The sequence below is a fragment of the Macaca mulatta genome, chromosome 1 (assembly GCF_049350105.2).
Source record: "Macaca mulatta isolate MMU2019108-1 chromosome 1, T2T-MMU8v2.0, whole genome shotgun sequence".
Taxonomy (NCBI): domain Eukaryota; kingdom Metazoa; phylum Chordata; class Mammalia; order Primates; family Cercopithecidae; genus Macaca; species Macaca mulatta.
Genome location: NC_133406.1, coordinates 229,607,350 through 229,628,248, shown reverse-complemented (window position 1 = coordinate 229,628,248; position 20,899 = coordinate 229,607,350). Strand labels below are relative to the sequence as shown.

Sequence of the window (20,899 nt, the reverse complement as noted above, 5' to 3'; positions counted from 1 at the left end):
GTGAACCCAGGAGGTGGAGCTTGCCGTGAGCCGAGATCGTGCCCTTGCACTCCAGCCTGGGTGACAGAGTGAGACTCCATCTCAAAAAAAAGAAAAAAAAAAAAAAAAGAAAGAAAGAAAGAAAGAAAGAATGAATCTTGGATCTAAGTGTTCAATTCCCACATTAATTAAAAAAAGATCTGTACAAAAGTCAATTTTTTTTTGTTTTTTGTTTTTTTGAGACAGAGTCTCGCTCTGTTGCCCAGGCTGGAGTGCAGTGGCGGGATCTCAGCTCACTGCAAGCTCCACCTCCCAGGTTTACGCCATTCTCCTGCCTCAGCCTCCTGAGTAGCTGGGACTACAGGCACCCGCCACCTCGCCCGGCTAGTTTTTTGTATTTTTTAGTAGAGAGGGGGTTTCACCGTGTTAGCCAGGATGGTCTCGATCTCCTGAGCTCGTGATCTGCCCGTCTCGGCCTCCCAAAGTGCTGGGATTACAGTCAATGTATTTTTTAAGTACAAAAGTCAATACATTTTTAAAAAGCTAAACTAAAAATATACTAAGTAATATTTCCCTAATCAAAATCCATTGCTTCAATTTTCATATTTTATGGCTCTTCATACCACAGAAAATGTTTAAGGAAAAATAAATTTCAGGAAAAATTTATCGACCTCTTTGTTTTCATTTCTTTTCATTAACATAAGAAAACAAAATATAGTACTTACCACTGAAGCAACCTGTCTCCCTGTGTTTCACAAAATGCTTGGAAACCAGGAAAACTTCGGTAAAAATCATACTCATCGCCAAACTGTGGTAGGCCCCCAGATGCCTTGGTGACTGCCACCACGGATCCAAGAGCAAACTGTCCAAAACAAGAAAAGATGGCATGTTTTACACATGGATCCCCATTCATTTGATATATCATTTTTATGATCTACTGTATACAAGGTATCTACTCTTCATCCATCAAAAAAGTACTCATTTAGTGCCAAACCCCAATCTAATCTAGGCCCTAAGAATACAAGCATGAACGGGAAACCAAGTTTGGAGCTTACATTCTTGGGAGAGTTGAGAGACAGAACAAACACATACATATATAATCTAATATTCACAAAAACCTGGGGTTGAATCTTGACTCTGCTATGTATTAACTGAGATCCTGGGCAAGTGATTTCTTTAATTTGGACTTTAGTGTTCTCCTCTGAAAAACAGGAAAAATAAAAAGGGCCTACACCACAGAGTTTTTGTGAGGACAGAATGAATAAGCTAATAAAAGCACTTAGGACAGTTCTTGGCACATAAGTGTTATTATTATGACTCAAGTTCAGATCAGGAATGTGTTTTTGTGTTTTCATCTGGATGAGCATCTAAAAACAATACAACCTTATCCTAGATCCTTGGACGACAAAGTTGTAACAGCTACTATCTAAAACTGGATTTGTGTTTATTGTTCAGTTAGTGTCAAGTGGTTCTCTATTTTAGCTGTTGTGAGATAACGAAACAAAACTGTGAAGTGACATAAATGATGGTTGATCATGTGAAGGCCAAATAAACATTTCCCAAGAAAAAAGCAGAGAAAGGAGGTGGGAAATTAAGTCATGGAGGGGCACATGGTAGCTTATGAGCATGACTGCCACACAACCAAGACCACAGTTAGTGGTCCAGGAATTAATGAGAGCCATGTTAATGAATCAACAGCATTAGCTAATGGCAAATTAGATACATACAACGTGAGTGGAATTTCTGTAAATTTATAGGGCTAATTTACAAATTATTTTAGTTTCATGGCTTTGTAAGAGCTATGCACAGTTTAAGCCTAGTTGTACGTTTGTTCACATTTAAGCTAAGTTATACAAAGATCTTAAGTGAACGCTCTGTGTGTCTTTCAGGAGTTACTGACAGAAGTGCAATGGGGCTTTAACAGGTGACATTTAACTCAGGGTTAAAAATTATGTAGGATTGGACTTCAGGAACAGAGGAAGAGAAGAAGGGCCATCCTGGTCGCGGGAGGGGACAACTCCAGGCAAGTGTGCGGAGTGCGAAGCAGCCGAGACCCTGAGGAGAACTGGTCGGGTGGCTAGGGCGTGGCGGGGGCGAAGTCGCAAGGGCTAGGGACGTCTGGGTGGCAAGGAAGCCTTTCCCAGGATGCAAGATGGGTTTCCACATTTGGGCCTACATGGACTTAAGCTGGCAAGCGGGACGCCCCTCAGTGTCCGTTTCTGAGGCCCCATCCCCGGAGGATGCAGGAGTCTGCGCCCAGCGCGGACAGGGGCCCCGCGACCCTCGCTCGGGATCTACTGCGGCGGGCGGGCATTGGCTGCCCAGAGGGCCCGGGTCGGCTTCCGGCGGCCGCGGGCGACTCCTGGTACCCCCAAGGCCCCGCGAACTCACCTTCACAAAGCTGTCGGCGTCCGGGAAGCCTGGCAGTACCATCTCCCCGTCGGGTTTGGTCGTGCTGGTAGCCGACTGGACCCTGGGCTCGCGGGTACTGGGCGGCGCCATTTTTTCGGCCAGCACAGCTTGTCTCGCGAGAGCGTCTCGGTCGACGCGACGCGACGTGTGCGCACCACGCATGCGCCAGGTCGAAGCGGCGGGCGGGGCGCCTGCGATTGGGGTGGCACTTCTGAGCGCTGTAGCATGAATTTCACGTTCTTTTACCTCATGTTGTATTATCCCAACAACCCTGTGATCTAGGGTGCGGCCTGGAGGACCTGATTTATCACATATATTTTTGACACGAGGTCTCGCTATGTTTGTTGAACCTGGTTTCGAACTCTTGGACTCAAGAGATCTTCTCACCTTAGCCTGCGAAGTAGCTGGGACCCCAGGCGAGGGCCGCGAGCCCCGCTTACCCTCGTGTTTATTTAAAAACCGGGATTACCGGGCGTGGTGGCTCGCATCTGTAGTCCCAGCTGCTCCGGAGGCTGAGGTGGGATGGTTGCTCAAGCCGAGGAGGTGGAGGTTCCACTGCACTCCAGCTGGGGTGACAGGGTGAAACCCTGTCTCAAAAATTTCTTTTTAAAGTTACGTTTTTGAGGCTGGGCGCGGTGACTCACGCCTGTAATCCCAGCACTTTGGGAGGTTGAGGCGGGTGGATCACCTGAGGTCAGGGGTTCGAGACCAGCCTGGCCAACATGGTGAAACCCCGTCTCTACTAACAGTACAAAAATTAGCCGGGCGTGGTGGCATAGGCCTGTAATCCCAGCTACTCGGTGGTTACAGTGAGCCGAGATCAAACCACTGCATTCCAGCCTGGGCAACAGAGTGAGACTGTATCACAAACAAAATTATGTTTTTGAAACAAAGTCTCACTCTGTTGGTCTTCCAAAGTGCTGGGATTACAGGTATGAGCCATCAGCGTGCAGCCTAGTTTTATTTTTATTTTTTTTTTGAGATGGAGTCTCGCTCTGTTGCCTAGGCTGGAGTGCGGTGGCACAATCTCGGCTCACTGCAACCTCCCGCCTCCCGGGTTTAAGGAATTCTCTTGCTTCAGCCTCCTGAGTAGCTGGGATTACAGGCATGCGCCATCACGCTCGGCTAATTTTTTTTTGTATTTTTAGTAGAAACGGGGTTTCACTATATTGACCAGGCTGGTCTCGAACTCCTGACCTTGTGATCCTCCCACCTCGGCCTCTCAGAGTGCTGGGATTACAGGTGTGACCCACCGCACCTGGCCTGTTTTTTTTTTTTTTCTAGACAGTCTCACTCTGCTGCACAGGCTGGAGTGCAGTGGTGCAATCTCGGCTCACTGCAACCTCCGCTTCCTGGGTTCAAGTAGCTGGGATTACAGGTGAGTGCCACAACGCCAGGCTAAATTTTTTTTGTATTTTTAGTAGAGATGGGGTTTCACCATGTTGGCCAGGCTGGTCTCGAAATCCTGACCTTGTGATCCTCCCGCCTCGGCCTCCCAAAGTGCTGGGATTACAGGTGTGAGCCACCAGCGCCTGGCCTAATTATTTTTCTTAGACTGCATCTTACCAACCTGGTCTCGAACTCCTGGGCTGAAGCTGTCCTCCCACCGCACTGGGATTACAGGCGGGAACCACCGTGCCGGCCCAGCCTCATATTTCAAGTCACCTCCTCCCAAGCTCTGGCTGGTTCTGTGTTCCCCTCACCCACTTGGTCTTGGCTCCGCCTATTAATTACACCTCCCCTGCCCCTCCATCTATCTTTCCCTCTCTATTGGTTCATTCCTAACAGCCTACAAGTATACTGACATCTCTCCCAACTAAAAGAGAAAAGGAAAAAACACGGGCTCCCACATCTCCTTCCAACCGCCATCACCTCTCTCTCGCCCTTTACAGGTAAGCTCCTGAAGAAAACGTCTAGCTCCCACTGTGCTTCCTCCCTCCAGTGCCCTCTGAACTCCTCCAAAAAGACGTTCTTTCCTGCGGACACTGCTGGAACCATTCTGGTTAACACAGAGTGGGAACTCAATACACATTTGTGAAGTGAACTCCTGGAAAAGCTCTTGTGAGGGAGGCACCAAATTATCAGGCAGCTCAGGAGATAGATTCACTCTCCTAAAATCAGAGATGGGATGCCCTTAATACAATTCATTCCACCCATTAAGTGTTCAATAAATGTTCAGCATATCCAATTAAGAGAATACTTGCTTTTCACTTTTTCCATGTGTGTGCTTCAGGTACACAGGTGCCCTGGCATGACAAAGGCCTAGTTCATTTAGTATTTTTGAGCACCTATTTCATCTGGTTCAACCTAATACCACGTGTCAGGCTGTGCAAATGCTCCCCCATGGATTATCTTGTCTTTCAGACAGCCTCACAAGGTAGGGCTTACCCACACTTTCAGAGGAGACAAGCAGAGAGAATCTAAGTAAATTATCCAAGGTCACAAAGGTAGTATGAAATGGAGTTGATATTTGAAACTCAGTAAGTTAACACTACAGCCTTCTTTTTTTTTCTTCTTCTTCTTTTGAGATGAAGTCTCACTCTATTGCCCAGGCTGGAGTGCAATGGCGCAATTGCAACCTCTGCCTCCTGGGTTCAAGTGATTCTCCTGCCTCAGCCTCCTGAGTAGCTGGGATTATAGGCGCGGACCACCATGCCCAGCTAATTTTGTATTATTAAGTAAGAGACAGGTTTCACCATGTGGGCAAGGCTAGTTTCGAACTCCTGACCTCGTGATCTGCCCGTCACAGCCTCCCAAAGTGCTGGTATTACAGGTATAAGCCACCATGCCCGGCCTCAGCCTTGATTCTTAAAAAATACAGCTGGCCGGGCGCAGTGGCTCACGCCTGTAATCTTAGCACTTTGGGAGGCTGAGGCGGGAGGATCTCCTGAGCTCACCAGTTTGAGATCAGCCTGGGCAACATGGCGAGAACCAGTCTCTACAAAAAATACAAAAATTAGCCAGGTGTAGTGGCATGCACCTGTAGTCCCAGCTACTCAGGAGGCTGAGGTGGGAGGATAATTCGAGCCTGGGAGGTGGAGGTTGCAGTATGTTGAGATTGCACCACTGCCCCCCAGCCTGTACTGCCAGACCTTGTCTCCAAAAAAAACCCAAAAAAACAGTTAACCTGTGAACAACATCTGGTAATTAGGGGCTCCCATTCCTTTGGGCAGTTGAAAATACACATATAGCTTTTAACTACCCCAAAACTTAATAGCCTCCTGTTGACCAGAGGCCTTACCAGTTAACAAATGGTCAACTGAGAAATATTGTGTATATCTATTATATACTGTATTCTTACAATAAATTAGGAAAATTATGAGAAAATATATTTACTATTAAGTGGATCATCATAAAGATCTTCATCCTTATGTATTTATTTTTAGAGCCAGGGTCTCTGTCATCCAGGCTGGAGTGCAATGGCACAATCATAGCTTACTATAAGCTCGAACTCCTGGGCTCAAGCAGTCCTCCGGCCTCAGCATCCAGGGTAGACCGGGCCCATGCCACCATGCCCAACTAATTTTTTAATTTTTTGTAGAGGCAGGGTCTCACTATGTTTCCCAAGCTGGTCTCAAACCTAGATTCAAGCAATCCTCTCACTTTACCTTCTCAAAGTGTTGGGGTTACAGGCATGAGCCACCGTGCCTGGCTGGACTAAACTGTATTTAAAGTCCTCCACTAGCTCCTTCCCTGCCTTTGATAATTCTTCTCAAGAAACCCAGAAGGCTTTGCTTAGATGTAACTTAAAACCTATTGGATTCACCAAAGACCTTAATCCAGACTCTCATATCCTAAAGAATGTATCTTTATCACTAATGGCCACCATTTTCCTGTGTCCATTCATTCTCACACCTTTATTGTTCATGAATGGTAACATCACCGTAGTCACTGAGAGTTATTTCATCTGGAACCAAGAAAGTTATGGTGACCATATTTTCTGGAGCAAATAAGTGATACATGGTTTAGGACTGTAACAGAAAATCCAAGTAGGTATATGACTTTCTAGCTGTGAGTGTTAAAACTGTTACTAGTGTCACTATTGAGATTTAAATTCACCTTTTTTTTTTTTTTTTTTTTTAAACAGTCTTGCTCTGTCACCCAGGCTGGAGTGCAGTGGCGCGATCTCAGCTCACTGCAACCTTTGCCGCCCGGTTCAAGTGATTCTCCTGCCTTAGCCTCCTGAGTAGCTGGGATTACAGGCGCCTGCCACCATGCCTGGCTTTTTTTTTTTTTTGAAATGGAGTCTCACTCTGTTGCCCCGACTGGAGTGTAGTGGCGCAGTCTTGGCTCACTGCAAACTCCACCTCCCAGGTTCAGGCAATTCTCCTGCCTCATCCTCCCCAGTAGCTGGGATTACAGGTGCATGCCACCACACCCAGCTAACTTTCGTATTTTTAGCAGAGACAGGGTTTTGCCATGTTGGCCAGGCTGCTCTCGAACTCCTGACCTCAGGTGATCCGCCCCGCCTCGGCCTCCCAAAGTGCTGGGATTATAGGCGTGAGCCACCGCACCTGGCCACCAGTTGTCTTTTAAAAACACCACTCACAGCTGGGCACAGTGGCTTCTCTGGGAGGCTGAGGGGGGGGCAGATCGCTTGAGTCCAGGAGTTCGAGACCAGCCTGGGAAAGATGGCAAAACCCCACTGTCTACAAAAAATACAAAAATTAGCTGAGTGGGGAGGTGCATATCTGTAGTCCCAGCTACTTGGGAGGCTGAAGCAGGAAGATCACCTGAGCCCATGGGGCTGAGGCTGCAGTGAGCCATGATTGTGCCACTGCAGTCCAGCCTGGGTGACAGAGTGAGACCCAGTCTCCAATGAAAACAAAAAACACCACTCAGATACGATTCCATTGTAAAACTTCACAGCATCAGGTTCATACTCCTTGCTGCTGAACTGATGGAGGCCCCGGTCTGGCCCCGTGCTACTTTCGTGCCTCCTTTAGTTCCTATTATTTTCCTGTTACTCCCTTTATTCCCCACTGACCACTGAGCCAGATATGCTGAACTATGAGGTGCAGCCATAAGAAAATGCCAGTTTTGTATGTTAAAAATGGTCCACGTACCTGCAATTTCATATGGTCCAAGTGATACTTGCTACTGCTGTGGATACCATGCTTTCACAGCAGTGCCTCACACTTCCTTTTCTGCTGAGAATGTCCCCCCTTGGTTCATCTGACAGACTCCCAACTCCTCTTTAAGACCCACGCCAAACATCCCCCTTTCTATGAGGCTTTCCAGGCTCACCCGGTGGAATTTGTGCTCCTACCTGTGGCCCATACACGCCTCTTCTCAGCACTTGGCCGGGGTAAGTTCTGTTCACTTGAGTGGCATGCTGTCTCCACCTGTCTGGCCTGGGAACAGTCTGAGGAAAGGGACCACATCATGTACACCCTTATGTCCTCTGTCCTCCCTACTACAGAGTGCTTACTAAAGGCTGAGTGCTGAAAGAGTAAATGCTTCCTTTTTGAACTGATCAAAATTACGACTAAAAAGCCACTCATATATGTATGTTTAAAATTCTGATGTCATTTATTGGCACAAAAATTATTCCGATACAACCTGGTGTCTAGACATGGCTACACTTTATACTTTGTGCATTTAGTTGAGTATTTGTTCTGCTCATAATTCCCAATATGTACCAGACCTTCCCTGTGTTCAGCACCTCCATGACAGTATTTCTGTTTTCTGAGCCCTTGCTCTAAACAGAGTATTCTGACCACTGAAATCATCCCAGAACCCTGCTGCAGAAGGCCAGTGCGGGTGGTCCCACTGTGCAGTGATCCCCTCCGTGCATCTGCTCAGCCGAGGCCACCAGTGATCCGAATAAACCTCCCTACTAGCGGTCAGGTCTTGGATTGAAGCGTGAGTTGCAGCATCACTGGGTCTGATGGAAGACAGACCTTTTGTAAAACTCATTTGGCCTATCTTGCAAACATTTCTGCTGCTGTCCGCAGACCAGTGAGGTCTTGGGATAGGTGGCAGGGGTGAGGTTGGCATCTTCTGTGTCTTTACGGTCTAGGATCCTAATCCATGTCCTCCATGACCTGAGGCTTCTTGGCTGTGCTGTTTGCTGTACCCATGTTGAGAGGAGCAACTAGGTCATTCTTCCATCAGCAAGTACTTGTGATGAGTTCTCTTGTGAGTTAAGTCAAAACCCGTATTTCTAAAGTTATGGATCTTCTGTTCCCCAAAATGAATGGCTTGATTTACGTGGTATTACTGTGTTTCACTGTCCTGGGAACCAAATCAAGCCTTGTGTTTCTGACAATATATTCTTCAACAGCAGCTAGAAAGTTGGTTCAAACCAACTTTTAATATACAGTAGTTCTTTTCATTTACATTTCAAAATATTTAACAAAGTCAAACTTTCTCACCATGGTTTCAGTTTAGTGGAAGCATTTACTAAAGTAAAAAAGCCTCAGAAAAAACGTGACAGTCACATCTGGGCCTCCAGTTACCAGAAAGGGCACCTAAGAAGGCAGAAAGAAAAGGAATATTTTAATAATTTGAGCTTCTTCAAAGCTTTACACAGATAACTTGAAAATGAAAAGGCCAAGGTCTGACAACCCCAGGGTATTCCCTGAGCTCTCCCACAGCTAATTGCATGGGACACACTCATCATTTCCAGTCAAGGCTACTGCCCACCGAGGTCCCGCAAGGACACTTCCCCAGCATCTGCTCTCTCAAGTTTCTGCCTTCAAGCATGCCTGGGGCAATTAATCAAAGCACACCCCAGAGTGGTCCTTGAGGTTAGGCTCCCAGATCATAAATCTGTCTTTTCATCTCCTTCTGTCACTGCTCTAGCTTTTTCTTTCCTTTGCCCTTCCTGTATCTCTGCATTGGACTGACAGCAAAACCCAAAAGGAACCCCTCACAAACAACCCTTGCCTATTCTCCTAAACCACTTATCTTAATGTAATTTTAATTTTAGTGTTTGCCTTCCAAATATGCATCCATATTTCTCAATTTTTTTAAAACAATGAGCACATGCAATAAATATGAACTTTTAAAGAGATCTGAGCTCTAACTGCCCTTTACAGATACGCCACCAAATCTCTTTTTGCTACCCTGGCTTTGGGGCCTAGGCTTGGGTTCTGATTGCTTATTTTAACAAAGTCACTTTGAGAGCCCCACTCACCAGCCAATATAGCACTGGCAGAGGTTTTCATGGGATGTCGCTTGTTTGATGAGCAGCTCAACTTGCGTTGGAACATCCAAAGTGTCATCATGAGAGAAGTCCCGACCTAGCACAGGAGCAACAAAAACATTTCACTCTCTTCCTGGCAATCGCTGCACTTCTTCTTCCCTGTTGCCTTAACTGTCCATACCAACAGCTTATCCTCAGACATGGAGATGAAGGATATATCATAGTTGGATTTGAAAAATTCAGCCAGGTGTGGTGGCTCACGCCTGTAATCCCAGCACTTTGGGAGGCTGAGGCAGGCGGATCACCTGAGGTCAGGAGTTCAAGACCAGCCTGGCCAACATGGTAAAACACTGTCTCTACTAAAAATACAAAATTAGCTGAGTGTGGTGGCACAGGCCTGTAGTCCCAGCTACTTGGGAGCCTGAGGCAGGAGAATCGCTTGAACCTGGAAGGTGGAGGTTGCACTGGGCCAAGATGGCACCACTGCACTCCAGCCTGGGTGACAGAGCAAGACCCTGTCTCAAAAAAAAAAAAGAAAAAAAAGAAAAATTTGGCTGGGCATGGTGGGTCACGCCTGTAATCCCAGCACTTTGGGAGGCCGAGGTGGGTGGATCACTTGAGGTCAGGAGTTTGAGACCAGCCTGCCCAACATGGTGAAACCTCATCTCTACTAAAAATACAAAAAATTAGCTGGGTGTGGTGGGGGGGGCGCCTGTAATCCCTGCTACTGGGGAGGCTGAGGCAGGAGAATTGCTTGAACCTGGGAGGCGGAGGTTGCAGTGACCCAAGATGGAGCCAGTGGACTACAGACTGGGCAATAAGAGCAAACTGTCTCAAAAAAAAAAAAAAAAAAAAAAAAAAAAAGACATGATTAAAAAATACTTCCCTGAATTTGGCTGATTTTGGACCCAATAGAAATTTATTCACCTCCTGAGTTACATGAGATTAACCATTAAGTACTGTTATCAGTCATCAGAAAAAAGAATCAGAGACAATGTTTAACTGATGACTTCAAAGACACTGTCAGCTGCATGGTGCCCAAAGCTCATCACTAACACTAACTAACACTACTGGACATGGGGCTGACCACCACTCAGAGACAGGAAAGTGCGCTCAGATTTTATGTCTCCTTTTTTTTTTTTTTTTTTTTTGAGACGGAGTCTCACTCTGTCACCCAGGCTGGAATGCAGTGGAGCGATCTCGGCTCACTGCAAACTCCACCTCCCAGGTTCACACCATTCTCCTGCCTCAGCCCCCAACTAGCTGGGACTACAGGCGCCCACCATCACACCCAGCTCATTTTTTGTATTTTTAGTAGAGACAGGGTTTCACCGTGTTAACCAGGATGGTCTCGATCTCCTGACCTCGTGATCTGCCTGCCTCAGCCTCCCAAAGTGCTGGGATTACAGGCATGAGCCACCGCGCCCAGCCTTATGTCCCCTTTAAGTAAACACATGACACACTCACCAGTGAGCTTATCTCGAACCCTGTTAATAATCTGAATAGCTTTCTTATTTAGGGCCTCTGGTTTCACCAAACCGTCTCCAACTGGAATACACAAAAGTAGAAATAACAGTAAGAATGGGAGCAATACAACAGGTTCAATGGGTGCCCTGTTTTTCTCAAATATTCACTTTTGTAAGTGTTGAGCAATCCTTCCTCTATGTTCATCTTTGTCCTCAGAATATAATGAGAAATTCATGGAACCTTTTCTGCTCAAAGGCAGTTTTGTTGCTTCATCTTGTTGACCCTTCTCAGGGTATAACACAGCTGCTGTTTTCTTAATGAGCTAGTTATTGGTGCAGTTCCTCAGAGGTTGAACTTACTGAAAGAATGAATAGATTCTGGCACTGTGGTCCCCGTTTTCTTATGGGCTGGCTCCCCAAGTTCCACACCGTCCAAAATTTCTATGGGAAAAGAAATCAATTAACAGAAAATTCAAACACCAAAAAGCCACTGTTGGTGTTAGCATCTAATTCTCTACACACTCTATTCCTTTAACGCCTGCCCTGCCTACCCTAAAGGGGAAAAGAGAAGGAAAATTTTATGTTACTCTTTACGTATTTCAAAGTTTTAAGCTGGACACAGCTGTAATCCCAGCTACTCAAGAGGCTGAGGTGGAAGGATCACTTGAGTAGCTGAGTTCAAGACCAGCCGGAGACTCCATTTGCAAAAAAAAAAAAAAAAAAAAAAAATCTATAAAGCCATTTTCAAATGTGAGTTAATAATTATTGAAAAAAATTTGGTGCTTATCAGAATTGAAACATGGATTTTCAGGCAAATTGCATTAACAAAATAAACTCATAGGAATAGGAACAGAGGCAGAGGTCAAAAGCCTCATGACAAAATGTGTTTGAACAAAAACTGATAATGAAAATTAACTTTGGGGCCGGGCGCGGTGGCTCAAGCCTGTAATCCCAGCACTTTGGAAGGCCGAGACGGGCGGATCACGAGGTCAGGAGATCGAGACCATCCTGGCTAACACGGTGAAACCCCATCTCTACTAAAAAAAATACAAAAAAACTAGCCAGGCGAGGTGGCGGGCGCCTGTAGTCCCAGCTACTCAGGAGGCTGAGGCAGGAGAATGGCGTAAACCCGGGAGGCGGAGCTTGCAGTGAGCTGAGATCTGGCCACTGCACTCCGGCCTGGGCGACAGAGTGAGACTCTGTCTCAAAAAAAAAAAAAAAAAAAAAAAGGAAAATAAACTTTGGAATGTATCACACACAAGGTTGAAATGTTATTCCTTGGAGGAATTTTCATATCAACTCTGGGTAGAAAAAGTCCTCAGGTGTTAGGTTCACCCTCCACTGATTATGGCTTTTAGCAGAAGTCTGAAATCAGAATTATGAAGTTTTTTGAATGCTGTCCTTGTACATCACAGACCTTCTGAATGAAGGTAGTGATAATTATACTTCTTTTTTATTTTTTGAGATGGAGTTTCACTCTTATTGCCCAGGCTGGAGTGCAATGGCGCAATCTCGGCTCACTGCAACCTCTGCCTCCCGGATTCAAGCGATTCTCCTGCCTCCCGAGTAGCTGAGATTACAGGTATGCGCTACCATGCCTGGCTTATTTTGTATTTTTAGTAGAGATGGGGTTTCTCCATGTTGGTCAAGCTGGTCTCAAACTCTTGACCTCAGCCTGCCTGGGCCTCTCAAAGTACTGGGATTATAGGCGTGAACCACCGCACCAGGGTGATAGTTATACTTCTATTAGTGATCCGTTGGAAGTTTTTTCTGAGACAGGGTCTTGCTATGTTGCCCACGCTAGTCTCAAACTCCTGGGCTCAAGTGCTCCTCCTGCTGGGCTTACAGGTGTGCACCACAATACCCAGATGGAATTTAACTTTTAAGCTAAACAACCAAATCCACCATCTGGTGCCAGCAGAACTGGCTGTTCTCGTTCCCTTCTGTACGCTACAGGCAGCATATAGTAGCCAGTTAAGAATGTGTTAGGGAGGTGGGCCCTGAGAATGAAACCAGTAAGTCTCAGCACACTTCGTTTGAGACCAGCCACCGGTATAAGCTACCCCAGAGACCGTGGGTCCTATGAGCCTGGTGATTCAGGCATTCACAAATCCTGTCACAGTGTCCGTGTATGACATTATAACCCAGTATCCCAATTTCTTGCCTGAAACACCCTTTTGCTTTCTACTCATCGAGTCCATCCATCCAATAATGATAAATTACCCTTTGGCAGGACAGGGTGGCTCATGCCTGTAATCCCAGCACTTTGGGAGGCCAATGCAGGCAGATCACTTGAGATCAGGAGTTCGAAACCAGCCTGGCTAACATGGTGAAACCCCATCTCTACTAAAAATTTAAAAAAAATTAGCTGAGCATGGTGACACACGCCTGTAATCCCAGCTACTTGGGAGACTGAGGCAGGAAAATTGCTTGAACTCGGGAGGTAGAGGTTGAAGTGAGCCTAGACTGCGCCACCATACTCCAGCTTGGGTGACAGAACAAGACTGTCTCAAGGAAAAAAAAAAAGAAAAATTATCCTTTGTCAGGTGAAGTGATGATTAGATGCCACCAACCCAAGTGCTCTCTTGGCAGCTACGGTTCACAGTGAAGTCCCCTTTCCTGAATCTCCACAGCCTTCTACTCCACACCAAAGCACCCACAGGCTCCACGGCAGAGTGTACTGCTCTCTGATTATTTCACGCAGGTTATGGTCAATTATGTAATGCTGTTCTGTGCTTCTTCAGGCGACCACTGTACCTCACATTTTCTTTTTGCACCCCTAGACATTATTTGGCTTAGTTTATTAACTAGTTGTAAGTTTTCTGTAAACATTTGTAGAAAATATTTACTTTTTTACACCTCAACAGTAATTCCCAAAGTGTGAACTATGTAGAATGTTGCTAAATATCATGAAGGAAAAAAGGGGTGGGATGGGGGGCGGGGAAGAGAGGAGGGCTAAACAAAGTTAAACAGTTTTACCCAAAAACAAACCAACCAACCAACCCACAAAAACCCCCTAAAACCAATAACTTCAATGCTGTGTGTGCTGGAAACTAATACAAATAAAACAAAGTTAAACAGCTTGACTCTAACACTCCTGAGAGGTTTCCACACACAAAAAGTACTCTGGCTCTCGGAGGGACACCAGTCTTCCTAGACCCCCGCTCTGTGAGTCATGCTCCTAGAAACACTTCCCTGTGGTTCCAGGGCTCCTCCCAGCAACACAAATAAATTTCTGCTGCCTCCATCTTTCCATTTCTGAGCTATTATTAATGCTTGAGGACCAAGGTAATATTGTTAATAATTATTCCAACCCAGACACCATTAGTGAGCTGATATTCAGACATACTTTAAACTGTGTTTTTACAGATAGATTAAAATCAGATAGTTTGATAAAAATCTCGGAGCTTCAGGCACCCACTCCATGTGTGAAACAGTAAATAAAAAACATATTAGCTGCTTGGTGCTCAGTAAATATTTCTAGACCAAGTATTTGAAGTTCGATTAAATGCTTATCTGGTGATAAGCTGGCAGTAATAGCACCTTTGCAAAACTACCATTGTCAAGAATTGCGAGAAAACTAGGTTTACTTCCTTCATATTCAGTAGCCATTACCACTTTGTCTCCTACTGGCAATAACAAAGCCCACCCCATTCTAGAAACACTCTGGACAAGGGGGAGAGCTTCTGTAATGTCCTGCAGGATGCACCCACCGACTGAAGCCCACCCCATTCTAGAAACACTCTGGAAAAGGGGGAGAGCTTCTGTAACATCCTGTGGTATGCACCCACCGACTGAAGCCCACCCCACTATAGAAACACTCTGCACAAGGGGGAGAGCCTTTGCGACCTCCCATGGATGCACCCACCGACTGACTGGCCGGCAGAGTAGGAATCCGTCCTCGTTCGGGATCGCTTGTTGCCTTTGGTATTTGCTAGGGAGAGAAAGAAAGAGTATTGAAACATGCTTCAAATTTTGACTTGAAAGAAACTTGGTTATTTTCTTCCAGTCATAAAAATATAATTGTTCTGGGAGGCCGAGGCAGGAGAATGGCGTAAACCCAGGAGGCAGAGCTTGTAGTGAGCTGAGATCCGGCCACTGCACTCAGCCTGGACGACAGAGCAAGACTCCGTCTCAAAAACAAACAAACAAACAAACAAACTATATATATATATATATATATATAATTGTTCGTAAAGCTACAGCCCCAAAAAGAGAGATGACAGACATATTACTCAGGAATAAGTGGGTGGGTATTAGCATGGGATGTGAAACCCAGGGGGACACTCTATACTGTTGATTTGGACAATGTGATACAGATAATATAAGGTCAAAGTATGACTTAATTTCAATGGATTAGAAGTTCTTTTGGTAAACATCCCCTAAGGTGGCAGAACAAAGGGTAGATGAAGATACTGCTGCCCAAATCATAACTATTTGCATTTCTTATTAAAATTTCAGCTTACTACTCTATATAAAGCCCAGAGAAAAACCACTAGGATACTTGGTTAATACTGAAGAATATTTTAGTATCTAAATTGATAATGGCATTTTCTGTTTTAGTTAATAAAAATACTTGAAGTTCTTTTCCAGGTGTCAGAACTACTCTGTGCAAATGTAATGCAATAGCTCGGCAATGTATCCCAGGCTGCAGGCTTGAAGGGGCATAGGTTTGTAAAATGTTATGTGCTGGATATTGCTAATTTGGGAGGCTGCCAACCTCAGCTTCCACACACTTGATTTTGTTTTTTATTACCTTTATTTTTAAAATTAAATTTATTTTTTTGAGACAAGGTCTCACTCTGTCACCTAGGCTAGAGTGCAGCAGTGACACGATCATAGCTCACTCTGCCTCAACCTCCCAGGCTCAGGTAATCCTCCTGCCTCTGCCTCCTGAGCAGGTAGAACCACTGGCATGTGCCACTGTACCCACCTTAATATGGCTTGGCTGTGTCCCAATCCAAAATCTCATCTTGAACTGTAATCTAAATTGTAATCCCCGTGTGTTGGGGGAGGGACCTCATGGGAGGTGATTAGATCATGGGGATGGTTCCTCCATGCTGTTCTCGTGATAGTGACTGAGTTCTCATGAGATCTGGTGGTTTTATAAGGGGCTTTTCCCCCCTTCACTCTGTACTTCTCTCTTCTGCCCCCAAGTGAAGGAGGATGTGTTTGCTTCCCCTCCCACCATGATTGTAAGTTTCCTGAGTTCTTCCCAGCCAAGCGGAACTGTGAGTCAATTAAACCTCTTTCCTTTATAAATCACCTACTCTCAGGCAGTTCTTTATAACAGCGTAAGAACAGACTAATACATGCCTAATTTTTTCAGTTTTTGTAGACACATGTCTTACTACGTTGCCCAGGCTGGTCTCGAACTCTTGGCCTCAAGCAACTCCTCTGCCTTGGCCTCCCAAAATGTTAGGATTACAGGCGTGAGCCACCGAGCTCAGCTCCCAGGCACTTGATGATACTCACTGTCCATCAGCCTCCAGTTCAGCAAGGGGTCATAGACAAAGGCTTCCAGCACAGCCATGACACTGTCCTTGTGCTCCCGCAGCACCTCCATCACTGTGTGGCATGTGATTCTGTAGTTGCCATCCAGGCCTGTAACCTAGAAATGGGACAGAGCCACTTACCACATGAGTTACTAACTCTCCACCCAAAGCAAGCTGAGGGGGTCTGTTACTCTCACTTAGGAAGCAGACACAGGCCATATTGATGTATCAGGGTGAGAATGTCTTAGGAGAAGGAATCAGGGTAGGACTGTGATCCACAGGAAACCAGGTCAGAGGTGAAGTGATAAGCCTTTCATAGACAGATCATTTCTAACACAATAGGAAATAACAGAAAACTGCTACAAAAATCACAAAGGCATTATGGGGAACTGATGGGCTCTAACAAGCAAGTGTGTCTTCAGAGAAGGTTGTAACTGTCTTGATCCCATTTCGGAGCAGCTCGTTCCCAATATCCACTCACCTCCATAGCATTGGTCAACATTCTTGTTAGTCTAAATGGAATCTTCTCTGGAAACTTCTCTCGGGTCATAGCAACCTACAGAATAATAAATGGGAAAAGCCAAATCAATGTTTATTTTCTTAACCTGGAGCCAGGTGGAGCAGGTGGCTTTCCTCTGCATCACCTGCAGATTTTAATTAGAGCAGAGAAATGAAGCAGCTTGGGTTTAGTGACAGGACTTGTCATAGGGATTTGAAAGACAACTTAAAAAACAAGAAACAACAGAAAAGAAGAGAAAACAAAAAGGAAAAAAGACAAATGTGCATTGTGTCCAGGCCCTTGGGCAACAGGTGGTATGGAGGATGGGGGCCTCCTCCACTCAGAGGGCATGTGAACAGCAGCCCTTGCTCCAAGGGGGTTACAGTCCAACTAAGAGCCCAGATTTCATTTCTTACACTGACTTAACTACAGCCTTGGTAGGGACAGAAGGGGTTAAGAGTAAGGCAGTTTGGGCTTAAGTCTGCCTAAAGTGTCAGAGGCAGGGGAAAAGTGATCACCCGGGAAGATGAGGGTGGGGTTCTAGAACATGTGTTCACCTCAAAGCAGTCCCCAAAGTCAATGTGCAGGATCTTCCCACTCAGACGGTCCAGCATCAGGTTGGATGGGTGTCTGAGAAACAGAAAAGAGATCAGGTAGGATCAACAGAGAGCACGGATGAAAAAAATCAATAAGTACGTGATACCGTAAGCTAGGAGTTGGTAAACAATAGCCCTCAGCCAATCCAGCTCCTCTACCTCCACTTTTCTGCAAGTCCAGTTTTACTGGAACACAGCATGCTCCCTTGTTTAGGCACTGTTGCAGGCTGCTTCCGTGCTACGACAGCAGAGCTGAGTAGTTGTGACAGAGACCAAAGGGCCCACAAAGCCTAAAACAACTTAACTGGTCCTTTACAGAAACAGTTTGCCAACTCCTGCTGAAATGTGGGTGTGTGTGTGAGTCACAGGGTGTCCCACTGTACTGAGATCCTGTGCTCTTGAGGTCTTTGGTGACCTAATAAGTCATTTCTGGCAGCACTGGCACCTTCTGGTGACAAGACTCTATCATTTTTACTGAGCAGCTGTAACAGGATCTCGTCTCCTTAAGTCCCTGAGCCAATCCCGGCAACCACCTGGCTTTTATCAACAGATATTCTGCTAGACTTTTAAAAACAAAAATCTACTATTTTTGTGGGATAAAATTATTTTTACTCTCAAATAGTTGCATGAGACATGATTCCAGGAGAAAAACAGTAGACATCAGAGAACCAGTCTTCTTCACATTCTTGTAAGTCCATTTCTGAACATTCCTAAATTACATTTTCAGTCAGTACATTTGGACAAAACTTATTATGCAAAAATATCGAAGGATCTAGTTTGGTTGGTTTCAATTACAGAAATAAAAAGATTTATCTTAGCACAGTGGTGACTGACAAATGTTTATTGAATAAAATCAATATGATTTACTTTTTTTTTTTTTTTTTTTTCCCCAGACAGAGTTTTACTCTGTTGACCAGGATGGAATGCAGTGGTGCAATCACAGCTCACGGCAGCCTTGACCTTCTGGGCTTAAGTGATCCTCCTACCTCAGCTTCCCAAAGAGCTGGGACTACAGGTGCATGCCACCATACTTGGCTAATTATTTCATTATTTGTAGAGATGGGATCTTGCTGTGTTGCCCAGGCTGGTCTCAAATTCCTACGCTCAAGTGATCCTCCCACCTCAGCTTCCCAAAGTGCTGGAATTATAGGCACGAGCCTGCCCTGAAATACTGCTGTTAATACCTTAAGCCAAACTAAGGAGAAAGTAGTATCCTTGAACTATGTGGGGCTTCATTGAGATGGGCTCTTGCTATTGCCCGAGTTGGTCTCAAACTCATGGCTCAAGTGATTCTCTTGCCCTGGCCTCCCAGGATGATAGGCATGAGCCACTGCATCCAGCTTGAACTATTTTTCCTTTTCTTTAGTTTGATGCATTCTTCTGATGGCATCACAATCAATAGGGAACTAAGGCTAATGTTGTAAAAGAGACCTTACATACACAATACCAATATTTATTTACCAAAGAGCCATATATTTAATCGGAAAACCAAATGAAACCATTTAGGAAAACTACAATGGGATAAAGAAGACTAAAAAAACCAAATTAAATTACTCACCTATCTCCCAGGCCTAAAATATACCCAACCATTGACATGACCGCTAAAGAACGGGTATAATTGGTTCTTCGGTCAAACCACACCTAGAACACAGGAGTGCATGTGAAGCAAGGCTCTGGAAACTTCAATTTCAACATAATTATACTCTAATAAGCTGTCTTTTGTTTGTTTTTTGAGACCGAGTCTCGCTTTGTCACCTAGGCTGGAAGGCAGTGGTGTTATCTTGGCTCACTGTAAACTCCACCTCCTGGGTTCAAGTGATTCTCATGCCTTAGCCTCCTGAGTAGCTGAGATTACAGGCACCCACCATCACTCCCAGCTAATTTTTGTAGTTTTAGTAGAGACGGAGTTTCACTATGTTGGCCAGACTGGTCTTGAGCTCCTAACCTCAAGTGATCCACTTGCCTCAGCCTCCCAAAGTGCTGGGATTACAGGCCTGAGCCACTGCGCCTGGCCTAATCAGTTGTTTTCTTACAGTCCATTAATAACTGGTTAGAATGTATAACATTACAAAAACCTCATTCACAATTCTAACAATGAACTATGCCTTGGATTAAACTTAATTAGAAATGTGTAAGACTTAAAGATCTGAGTAAATGAAAAATATCAGTTTAAGAATATCCCCTTATGAGTATAAAAATGTAACAGCCTCAAGAAAAAAAATAGATGACAATAGCCCCTGAGAAGGGACTTGTATTAACACCATGGAACTTGAGAAACAGGCAGAAAGAGCAATGAAACAGAAGAAGAGTCCTAGAAAGAAATCCAACGACACGTAATAATTTAGTGTTTGGGCCAGGTGTGGTGGCTCACGCCTGTAATCCCAGTACTTTGGGAGGCTGAGGTGGGTGGATCACCTGAGATCGGGAGTTTGAAACCAGCCTGACCAACATGGTGAAATCCCGTTTCTACTAAAAATACAAAAATTAGCCAGGTGTGGTGGCACAGGCCTGTAATCCCAGCTCCTCAGGAGGCTGAGGCAGGAGAATCACTGAACCTGGGAGGCGGAGGTTGCAGTGAGCCAAAATCATGCTACTGCACTCCAGCCTGGGCAACAAGAGCGAAACTCTGTCTCAAAAAATAAAAGAAAAAAAAATCAGTGTTCAATAAAAACAAAATCTTCTAAATAGCAGGGAAAGGATGAATTATTTGGCCAACAGTGTTGTCCTGGCTAGTCATCTTTAAAAAAATAAAGTTACACCTTAATCTTAAAATAAATTCCAAACTTAGTTAAGATTTTTCTTTTTTTTTTTTTGACAGAGTCTTGCTGTATTGCCCAGGCTGGTGTACAATGGCACGATCTTGGCTCACTGCAACCTCTACCTCCCCAGTTCAAGCGATTCTCCTGCCTCAGCCTCCTGAGTAGCTGGGATAACAGGCATGTGCCACCATGCCCAGCTAATTTTTGTGTTTTTAGTAGAGACAGGGTTTCACCATGTTGGTCAGGTTGGTCTCGAACTCCTGACCTTGTGATCCACCTGCCTTGGCGTCCCAAAGTGCTGGGATTACAGGTGTGAACCACCGTGCCTGGCCTTTTTTTTTTTTTTTTTTCAAGAGACAGGGTCTCACTATATTACCCAGGCTGGAGTGTAATGGCTTTTCATAAGTGTGGTCTTTTTTTTTTTTTTTTTGAGACAGGGTCTGGCTCTGTCACTCAAGCTGAGTGACAGATTGTGCAGTGGCACAATCTCAGCTCACTGTAACCCCTGCCTCCTGGGCTCAAGTGACCCTCCCGCCACAGCCT

The 20,899-nt window shown here is 45.2% G+C and overlaps 2 protein-coding genes and 1 long non-coding RNA gene across 10 annotated transcripts in view; 1 reads left to right on the top strand and 2 right to left on the bottom strand.

Moving 5' to 3' along the window:
• EXOSC10 (exosome component 10) overlaps window positions 1-2,501 on the bottom strand; it is a 29,836-nt gene extending 27,335 nt beyond the window's left edge. For 2 of the 3 annotated variants that reach the window (XM_001103741.5, XM_077974316.1), the window contains exons 1-2: window positions 2,371-2,501; window positions 705-841 (exon numbers count right to left, since the gene is read on the bottom strand). In XM_001103741.5, coding sequence (XP_001103741.4) covers window positions 705-841; window positions 2,371-2,481 — 248 coding nt within the window. In that variant the 5' untranslated portion in view covers window positions 2,482-2,501. Of the gene's footprint in view, window positions 1-678; window positions 842-2,370 lie in introns of all 3 variants that reach the window. The other variant, XM_077974319.1, reaches the window with a different exon arrangement.
• Window positions 2,502-2,571: 70 nt separating this feature from the next.
• Window positions 2,572-4,588, top strand: LOC144336335 (uncharacterized). The gene is made up of 2 exons (XR_013407995.1): window positions 2,572-2,614; window positions 4,284-4,588. It is a non-coding gene; the product is annotated as an uncharacterized LOC144336335 (long non-coding RNA).
• A 3,312-nt stretch (window positions 4,589-7,900) lies between these two features.
• The window catches only part of MTOR (mechanistic target of rapamycin kinase), a 149,312-nt gene continuing 136,313 nt past the window's right edge, over window positions 7,901-20,899 (bottom strand). For 5 of the 6 annotated variants that reach the window (XM_077974288.1, XM_015111100.3, XM_077974300.1 and 2 more), the window contains 9 exons: window positions 19,156-19,238; window positions 17,559-17,631; window positions 16,984-17,058; window positions 16,483-16,618; window positions 14,876-14,941; window positions 11,368-11,448; window positions 11,009-11,089; window positions 9,533-9,638; window positions 7,901-8,864 (listed from right to left, as the gene is read on the bottom strand). In XM_077974288.1, coding sequence (XP_077830414.1) covers window positions 8,849-8,864; window positions 9,533-9,638; window positions 11,009-11,089; window positions 11,368-11,448; window positions 14,876-14,941; window positions 16,483-16,618; window positions 16,984-17,058; window positions 17,559-17,631; window positions 19,156-19,238 — 717 coding nt within the window. In that variant the 3' untranslated portion in view covers window positions 7,901-8,848. The remainder of the gene's footprint in view (window positions 8,865-9,532; window positions 9,639-11,008; window positions 11,090-11,367; window positions 11,449-14,875; window positions 14,942-16,482; window positions 16,619-16,983; window positions 17,059-17,558; window positions 17,632-19,155; window positions 19,239-20,899) is intronic. The other variant, XR_013407950.1, reaches the window with a different exon arrangement.